This window comes from Chroicocephalus ridibundus, chromosome 1, assembly GCF_963924245.1.
Source record: "Chroicocephalus ridibundus chromosome 1, bChrRid1.1, whole genome shotgun sequence".
NCBI classification, from domain to species: domain Eukaryota; kingdom Metazoa; phylum Chordata; class Aves; order Charadriiformes; family Laridae; genus Chroicocephalus; species Chroicocephalus ridibundus.
Genome location: NC_086284.1, coordinates 135,030,045 through 135,040,053, shown reverse-complemented (window position 1 = coordinate 135,040,053; position 10,009 = coordinate 135,030,045). Strand labels below are relative to the sequence as shown.

At 37.1% G+C, this 10,009-nt stretch overlaps 1 protein-coding gene across 3 annotated transcripts in view; it reads right to left on the bottom strand.

The window, feature by feature from the left end:
• Positions 1–49: 49 nt before the first annotated feature.
• LOC134524588 (1-acylglycerol-3-phosphate O-acyltransferase Pnpla3-like) overlaps positions 50–10,009 on the bottom strand; it is a 49,819-nt gene continuing 39,859 nt past the window's right edge. For all 3 annotated transcript variants that reach the window (XM_063354768.1, XM_063354755.1, XM_063354759.1), the window contains exons 4-9: positions 9,637–9,846; positions 8,484–8,544; positions 6,554–6,769; positions 5,452–5,584; positions 4,516–4,632; positions 50–2,322 (exon numbers count right to left, since the gene is read on the bottom strand). In XM_063354768.1, coding sequence (XP_063210838.1) covers positions 2,031–2,322; positions 4,516–4,632; positions 5,452–5,584; positions 6,554–6,769; positions 8,484–8,544; positions 9,637–9,846 — 1,029 coding nt within the window. In that variant the 3' untranslated portion in view covers positions 50–2,030. The remainder of the gene's footprint in view (positions 2,323–4,515; positions 4,633–5,451; positions 5,585–6,553; positions 6,770–8,483; positions 8,545–9,636; positions 9,847–10,009) is intronic.

The following is a 10,009-nucleotide window of genomic DNA, read 5'->3' as shown; positions in this document are numbered from 1 at the left end:
CGTGGTTGAACTCACGCTGGGCACATCATAAGAAAGCTTAGAAAACACGGTAACAGAAGAGATTGTCTTTTTATTTTAGAAAAAGGAGACAAAACTGGAGCTGCGCACAACAGAAGTTAAGGGTGATACAGATGTAGTCAATAGAACTATTCCGGTACACAGAAAGGAAGCAAAACCTGACATTCCTGCTTAAATTCTGACACATACTGATAGAATTAACATTTTGCAGAGCATTAGAAAATTAAATCACAGAAAGTTTGAAGTTATAAATAAAGACTATATAAAACAGATCTTGTATCTTTTAATTGTAGTCAGAGTAACGTTTCCAATTTTTATTGCAAATTTGAAGTACATACACAGCAGAAACAAACAAAAGAGTTGAAGTAAAAATAGCACCAGTCCTTTGCAGTATGGAAATGGATAGCTTGACACTTTTCTCCCCTGTCCTCCGCTATTTTAAAGATCAGTTTTAATGCTTGAAGTGCTAAATTTTACAGCTAAATTCCCCAATTTATTCCCTAATTGATTCCCCAATCGCAACTGAGAAACTGCTTAAAGCCTGTGCTACATTTTGCTGTTTGACAGACTCCACCCTCCCGGCTCCCCTCTCCTGAGCATCCCCACCTCATCGCTGCTCTTCCTCCTCTCAGGAAGCACCTCTTAAGTCTCTTCCCTCGGCTGCGCCCAAGTTGCATGAACAAGAAGACTTCAAATGTCACACGCCTGCCCCCAAAAACATGCACAAACCCAACTTTAAAGCCATTGTCGTTTCATTCTACTTTAAAAAAATTGTACAAGACATGATAATAAAACATCCAAAGAACAGTTAATCTTGACAGTTATTTACTTCTCCTTATGTATTCATACACTTGTACGTTGTCTTTATTAACATTATTCAGAACCTTTGTAGTGGGAGGTGCTTTGAAATGCTCATCGCTCAACACTTTACACAGCTCCCTGGATATTAATGCTTCCACTGAGTCTCCCACGTTTGCTTCTTCTCACAATTGGTCTTGGAAAACTTCCTTAGGGTTCTCATCCCTCCTCACCGAGACAGGCGGGACCCGTTTTTTCCTCCCTCCTTTACAGCAAGAGGGAGGTGAAAGAAGGGAAGAAAAATCTCTCAAGTTGGAGGGGAAAAAATGATTGAGAAAGATTGGGCAGCAATTAGCACACCTAAACATCATTCACCACTTGCTATATGTTGATTTTTGTTAACATCTTCTGTAAAGTTTAACACCTCAAATTACCATTTGCTACGAATCACAGCCACTATTTTACCTACTTTTCAATACTTAGTCAAGTATTAAGTCCTTATTAAGTACAAAAAAGTCCTCCGAAATGACTGAAACTACCTGTATACACTTCAGGGGAATGTGTCCCATTTCTTATGTCTTTTTCCCTTGAAATATTTGAAAAGGGAAAGAGCCATACAGGAGAAGTAATATGAACTGTGGAATGCGTACAAAACCTAGAGTAATACTGTTCCTACAGTATCTCATGCAGACAACTTTTCCATAAACACAACAGTATGTTTAAACATAAGGCAAACAGACATTGGAGGCCACTAAAAAGCTCCTTTGTGTATTTCCCTTTATGAAGTAAAAGTCCAATTTCATTTAAGTGCTATAAAAGTAATCCTAACACATAGTACTGTTAAGATTTGTATTTTTAAAAAGCTTTTGTTATTGATGCTTATTTGTCTAACAATCTGTTTACAGAATTTACATTTTTATGCTGAAAGTAGATTTTTTTAAAAATTTATTTCCAGAGAGACACTGTTTACTACAAGTCTTACTACAGTTGATTGAGCTGGTGCTTCAACAGAACTGTAGTCTGTTACTTAGTATAGCAGCCACTGTTTTTATAATCCTTAAAACAGTAGAATTCCCAAGGCAGATTTGTCAGGAAGCTGTAAACAAATAATTTTCCAAGACTTATTGGCAATAAACAAAGTGATCCTTAGTCCTTTAGGATTTAAATTTCTCTGCCAAATTGGAATTTTGGAACCTGTGGAATCTACTTCCAAATTAATACTCTGGAGCAGTATGGAAACTTGCCTCTGAGGAAGAGTCAAAATCTATTTCCAACCCAGACTCATCAGAATTTGGGAGAAAATGAGGATAGGAGTTTAAGTCTGAATGCTCCTGTATGTTAGCAGAAGCATTTTTCATAGCTGAGCACATGAAGCATGAAGATTCCCAGAGCCAGGTTTCAAGGTCTGCAGAACAGCGAGGCATTTTAAGATGGCAGTATGAAGAATGAAATTCCACAGCAGATGGGACAGTTTGACATTTTCTTAGTGTTGCATAATTGTCTTTCCTGTTAAAGAAAAAAGAAAAAAGGAAAAGATTATTAGTCTTTTAGTGACATTTCTATTATTGTTCAGGTGTCTGACAGGGAATCTTCATAGAAAAGGAAGAACACTAGAGGAAAATAGTTAATTCTAAATGCATTTAGTGAATTAGGATATGGGACAACAGGAAAAGGATCTTGAAACAATCATATCAAAAAGAAGGGCACTCTGCCATTATGTGTTGTGCTCAGAAGTAGGTATAAAATAGTTACATTAAGTCAATAGTTACATTAATTATCACCAACCTGAACAGCTGGAACAGAACTTTCCTACACTCTGAATTAAAGTACCTGAATCACCAGGCTAGTCTTTTCCAATCTGAGAAACGTGCAGCGCCCCTCTCACACACCAGAAAACCCAGCTCGCGTAACACACACTTCAACACCAGTTTCCCCACCTGAAGTTCAAGAGCACTAGAAGATACCATCCACTAGGTTAAGTTGCCTAAAAGGATTTTCAAACTGTTAACAGCGCAACTTTTCATGAGATTTAAGTTTGATTCCAAAACAGAAGCTAATCTGATGACATAAAGGGAAGAACGTAAAAAAAAAAAAAAGATTGGCGGGGGGAATTACTTTCTGCAAAAGTAGCAGTAGGTTCTCGGTGGATGCTCAAACAAAGTACAAGCCCACAAAGAGTCCCCTGTAGAATACAATGCAGGATTCTACGCACAGACCCTTGGGACCTGGCTACCTGAAGGGGGAATCCACTTAAAGGAAGGCTTAAGAAAAATTAGAAGCGTGACAGCATAAACAGTCCAGTAGGAGTCTTGAAGTTACAATAAAAACATACAGCGAAAGCCACATGACTACCATGTTCTGGTTTAGGGCCAAGAGCTTGCTCTTTCCACAAGAGGAGAAACAATGTTTCTGGTTAATCATGACTCAATGACCAAATAACCCCTCTGAAAAATTAGATCTGGGACAGTCTTGTGATTTTGTGCCTTCCAAAAGCCCATTTCAGAGGAAGAGTCTCATGATTGGTAAGGCTAGAATAAGAGCAACATCAAAAAGCTGCTAAATAAGGGTAAAAGCAGGAAGATGACTATACCCAAATTTATTGTGGAAAGGAATCAGAAATATCCTTAAGAAAAGGAGGAAAAAAAAGGACACTGGATTACATGTGGTATCAAATAACTGAAAAGGTGACAGTAGGATGATAGCAAATACATACGAAGAACTACATTTGTGCTCAGAGAGACGTCCTCAAAAGCCAACTAGTGTTATACGAGAAAAGGCTGATTTCAGGAAGGGAGAAGAGAGGCTATTTGTATACTGGAATTATATGCTTCTGAATTCTGGATAAAACTGAATATTGTAAAAAGAAAATATCTTTACAAGCTAATATGAAAGCCACCATTTAATATTACCAAAGGGGGAAGGAAACCCAAGCTTCAAACTCATTACATATTCCATTAAGCCAGAACCTTTAACATTGACTACTCTGTACTTATAAGGAACGGAGCATACGAATCGGATCTTTCATGATGCCAGTCTAGAACCTGACAAAGCTTCTTAAATCTCACACCAGTTTAGCAAGAGAAACATAATGAACCTAGTTACAACCAGGTTCGAGTAGGGGCCTCTCTTCCATGGAAATAGAGGTTCCTAAAAATTCTCCGTATGTGTCTTATTTTAATTCTTCCCAACTATCTTACAAGACTGTCCTTCATATTTGTCTGCTTTTTAACTCTTAAAACCTCTCCTGTCCAGACTCCTGAGAATCTAGTCTTTCTCCCAATGTTTTCCAGTTCCTATCTGCTACATCTGATTTAGAACATCTTGAGCAACCTCTCCCTCCCCTTTTCTCCCTGATTGCTCCAGCGACTGTGGAACAGAGGAAAAACAAGGTCTCTGTTCTCAGCCCAATGCTTGCCCTATAATCCAGCCCTCTCCCCAAAAAGCATAAGCCCACCAACAGGCAACACCTCTTAATCTACAATATGTAGCAGTCATTGATCAGTTATAAGCAAGAAGCACCAGAAAATACACCTAAGAAACAATGCTAAGGATTAGAAGCAGCGAGAACTGTTTTGTGTTACTTTGAGAAAATTACTAAATCCTGGTTTAAGAGAGAAACTTATTAGTACTTGAAGCTCTGACAAAAGAGAGAGAATTTCTAAAAACGCATCATTTGCATGCAGCAGGACTCCACTTTACCTGTATGTACAGAACAGCTTGCTTTTAGCCTGGGAATAAACTGTACCAGCCATCCGACAAAACTGTTCTTGCATCCATCGAACATCAGCAGGCATATCAGGAAACCAGTTTACTAACCTACAATCAAATCAACAATGTCACAAATGTTTTGGTGGTTTTTTCCTTATGACGCTCTTAACAGAAGTCAGTTACACAAAAGGAGAATGAGGGGCAAAAACCCACACTAAAATTCTGTTGAGACTTGCTTCCTCTCCATCCACCAAAAAAAATGGCACAGAAGCGCCACATTAAGTGGCGCAGAAACAAAATATTTTACTGAGTTTTATGTGGTTCCCTTTATAGATCATTTGATTTTTCAAGTATTTTCTAAGGATAGTAATGACATCTTCTGTTCAAGGACTGGAATTCTCTTAAGCAGGCACAAAACTTAGGGTTCATGGTGCACTCATTAAGCATAATTTCTCCTTTACGAGCACTGAAAAACTTCTAAAATTAAGTCCTGTTTCAAGAGCACAACTTCCAGTCAACCTGAACAAACCTGGTAAGAAAATTTATATGCTGAGTAAACGCTGTATTTCAAGCCTGACTTCCAAAAGAAGCTACAGCACAAGAACTGTCTGGAAAGAGTTCAAATACCACTGCAGAATAGTAATAAAGTAATAATAGTAATAAAGAACATGCTCCTGGCTAAGGGTGCTTCTTTTGAGCCATTATGAGACAGCTACTAGTAATAAGAGTAAATAGTTTAGAAATCTTCTTAATATGTTTATCTAGCCTTAGACTGTAGAGGCTCTAGGAGGATGTATTATGTAGGTAGAAATAATGGTTTTTTTGACAGTTACCACTTGAATTCTAGAGCACAAGAATGTCTACAACACTGAATAAGCTCTCAAGTAGTGAATTTCCAAAAGTTTAGTAATTCTAAAATTTCTTTACCTCAAAGCAACAGAGTAAGCAGACTCCACTGGTAGCGTATATGGTAGCATCAGATAGGATATCACCCGTATTGGGAAGAGTTTTGAGAACTGAGCGTAGAATCCATTCTGTTCTTTGCAAGCTTCCTGCAGTGCTTAAGAATAATTGGTTTTGAAAGAGATGTTAGACTATTTGAAAACAGTTTAAATAATTTGCTCAAAGTTCAGTAATCTTCAGTCATCGTTATCAAGTGTTACTGAATAAGGCTCAGATAGAATTCATCTCAAGGCACTCTTACCATAAACCTTCTCTATGCTATTTTAAAATATGGGAAACACAGATTCATACCACAGGGACAAAAGGCATTACCCAGAACTTTTAAGCAATACATCTAAGAATTAATTTTTAATAAGAGGATGTAAAGTTCACATCTCCAAAAATACTTATGTATTTTAGGTAACATTCCTGTCTCGCTAGGGATTCTAGAACCCTAAGGAGTTTGTTTAAATTCTAGAGTTCCGCATGTTCTAGTTGTTACATATAGTTGTAAGAAGTATCACACTTGAAATTTTGTTCTCATAGGTCACTGGGATCACAGGTTTCAGATCTTGAAAATACCCATCAGCATCCACAAAAAAACATAGTTAAAAGTTATAGAATAAAGAAATACCAGAAGTGGGTTTGGTCTATTAACGGCTTATTAAAAAAGATAGGAAAGCCAGAAAATTAGAAATCCACAGAAGTCTGTTTTAAAAATAAGATGGGGATAACCAGTGTTTGGATTTGAGGTTCAACTTCGGTGTGAAATACATGCTTACAAAAATACTGTGCACATACAAAGTTTATCCAAAACCAAATAAGAGTTCAATTCACAACTCTGCAGTGTTGGAAGTAGCTTCTTCCTCCTGCTTCAATTGTATTTCTGTAGCTAAATCAAAATGTATGTGTTCACATTAAATACATATTTAAAGAACTTTTTTGGGTTGAGCTAGTCTCTAATATCACAGGAAGTTATAAGAGTAAATAAAAAGCATTGTACACAAATTATAAGAGTGAGCAGGTGGGAAAAAATACATCAAAGTTTGCCATTCAAAGTTACAAGAAACAGTTTGAAGAAATGTACCTTTACGGAGTCTAGGAGGTAGACTCTCAAATATGCTCTTCTCCAAAGGCCATGGATTTTGCTTCAACTGGTCATTAAGTATTTCCATTTTCAAAGCTTCCACTTTGCTATTTTCTGTCAATATTTTTTTCTTCATATGGTCAATGTGTTGTGCAGCCTCATGAGGATTTCTTTTTGTGAAGGACAAGTGGATATAAATTGAGTCATTCAGAATACCTGAAAGAGTCAAGAACTTCCACTTAGGCATGATCCACAGGTCTTCAGAGTACCTGTAATCTGTGTATCTGTACAAAGGCCTATCCTGAGGGAACATTATCCACCCAATCCCAAATATGCTTGCTCTTATAATCCCGCAAACGTTTAATCACACTGATGAATGCTCTTTTTCAGGTTCACTTTAAAACAGGTTCTCAAGAAAAGAAAAAAGTGAAATTAAGCGAAACTGCACTGGAAACATAGTCATTTACCAAAGTTGTTTTCCAGCAAGAAAGCAAATGATTTAAAGGAGAGAAGGAAAACTGATTTAATATTTATTTGAAAGAAAACACTTAGAACACATCAGACATTTGGGAAATTTGACGTGGCCAGTTATCATGGGAGTACTTTGAGGCATTGCTACAAGAGGGTGGAGAAGGAAAGCGAGCAGGGCACAATGTTATTTTAAGATATATCCAAAGTACAGATCTAAATCAACATTGGTTGCCTTGCAAAACTGGTGCTAATTAAGAAATAGCACTGATAATTACCTTAGAAACTAGCACTAGATAATGAGCACAAAGTGAAAAATAAAAAAGGTTATTTATATGCAGTTTCCAGAAAAGCATTATAAAGTTATTTTTATATATAAAGACTACCAAATTTGACTAGGATCCATACCTATGTACCACAGAATCTGTATCCTACTTACAATTACTCCTAAAGACAAATGTCAAAAGAATATACAGTGCATTTAGCAGAAAAATTCTGAAGTGTTACAGACTGGGGGGTGGGGGGCGGGATTAACTCCTGTAGTTGAAATAACAAGAAAGAACATGCATAATGAATGAGTTTGGAAAGGTTAAAGCAAGACAAACCTGTGACAGAATAAGAACAAAGGTGATCGCAGGATCAGTAGCATGAAAAAAGGAGGACAATAGTGCAATATGCAGAGAATGTGGGGGACAGACACCAAGAGAGAGCTGCAAGGAATCTCAGATATTAGTGTGAGATGGAAACATGCACACAGGAAACTTGTGGGTGCAGCACAGCAACAGAACCCATCTTAGCACAGAAACGCACAAATTATAGGCTCTTTGTATAGCTTGTGTTTTTGATCAGTTAGTAAAATGCATAAAGCAGGACTCTCATTAATTATTCAATACTATTACTACAAAATCAAACTCTTAAGCAGAACTATGACATTCTTTAGCAGTGAAGAAAACTGTTCCAAGAAAACTTAAATATTAATGTTTACTTATAACAGATTATAAGCAGTGAGCACATCAAGTTATGACTGCATTACGGTATTGCAGCTGGTGTGATCTGCAATAGCGCAAACATCACATTTCAGTTTCCACTGCTGTAATCTGATGCAGTACATTATTACAGTAGCCTATTCCCATCCTTCATGATTAAAACAAAAGAAACTAGTAATACTATTTCCCTAGAATTGGATTTCTTTGCTAATCTCATTTAACAATACCTTAACATTCACTTCACACAAATTTGGCAAAAACCCAAAAGTTCAATTTCTGTGTGGCTGCACAACTTACCTCAGATGAATAGTTAATATAACTACATGATTTCTACAAGAACTAAATTTATCATGATCCCTTCAAACAATTCAAGGAGCTAGCCCCTTCTTAGCTACATACAACCCCCCCCCCCTTTTTTTTGTTTTAAACTCAGGTTTAAATCACATCATCAATAATTATCCACAAACGTAACATACCATTCTCTTTCAAGAATTTAAGAGCATCTGAATATCCTTGCTCACAGATCTCTCCTAGTACCTGCAAGCATAGGGTAAATGAGTCAGAAAAATAAAAGGAGATTCAATTTAAGATCAAGTCTGCAGAATGAAAAGCCACTTCTACCCACCCTCCATTCTTCTAAGAAAAAAATATACATTAACAATTGCTATAATTCAGTAGATTCAGGTTAATATGCCCACTGCGATGACAGAGACGTGATTACGCATACATGAACGTATCTTTCAGCTATTACAGATGCACTGAATTATTCACCTGAAAGGACAGCAATCTAACAGTTTGCACGAATCTCCTCCCCTTTTGTTTCTTTGACTAGCCTTTCAGCAGATGCAAGCAACAATGAAACAGCATGGCCCGGTGTATGCCAGCTCCCCTCCTTCCCTCCCAGTGCTTCCCACTGCCCAAAACTGTGAAAAGTCAGCTGTGCAATTCTCATGCTCAGACTCAGACTTAGTCTTCCATATGAACACATCTTTCACCAGATGCAACACCAGCTCACCTACACAGTAGTCCTAGACGGAAAAAAATAAAAAAAATTAAAGCCTACATAAGTAGAATTTAACATTTTTCTTCAAGTGGTCAAAGCGCCCTCAATTTAAAAAAAAACATCTATAGCAGTAAGGAACATTACTTTTCTTCTGTAATATATCCCAAGCCAATTGGCAATTCAAGAGCATTTTCCTCAGCAGATCTGCAATTAACAGTGGTTAGCAACATTTAAAGGCAACTTGCCTGCATGAAGTATTAATTGAGAACTTTAGAAAACCATGAAGCTTTAGAACTTCTAAGTTCTGAAGCACCCGGTTAGCAGGTAAATATGAAGGGACTACAAACTGACACTTATTAATTTACCAATGTTGATTTCATGATAGAATCCTGTGCTAATTACCAAATAAATACTGAAAGCCAATAGCAGGACTGCGTATTTAGTCTGAGAGAGACTAAAAATAAGGAGAATAAAGACAAACTATGAAAAAAAATAAACAAGAAGATAAACGTTACCAGAAAAGTTTACATGACTAGAGGAAAAGCTAAGGTTACTGTAGCCTTCTGCAGAAACAAGGCTTTTAAACAGAAAGACATTTTAGTAACTACATGAAGGCAGTGAGTTACCTTAGGTTCTGGTGGAAAGAGTGCTTGTGTTAAACGATAAAGGTTTCCTAAACTGAGCTGAATGCTGGTGTTGGTCACATTCATTTCATGGAAGTTGGCAGAATTCCCCTTTGGACAGATATCACACTCCCCAGCAAAAGGCGAAACTGTGATGGTATTCTTAGATTCGTAGTGAGGTAAGTTGTCACTGATTCCTCCATCCACATAGCGCTACAAAAATTAACAGATATAAGAAGTTGCAAAGGCTGAAAATTTCTAACTAGCAGATTTCCCATGCAAGAATTAAATAGTACTTAAGACTGTAATAGAACAGTCTCTGCCTATGCTCCCTGGCTAAACCTTTTGAGTAACATGCTTTGTCCTCTAATGCCAG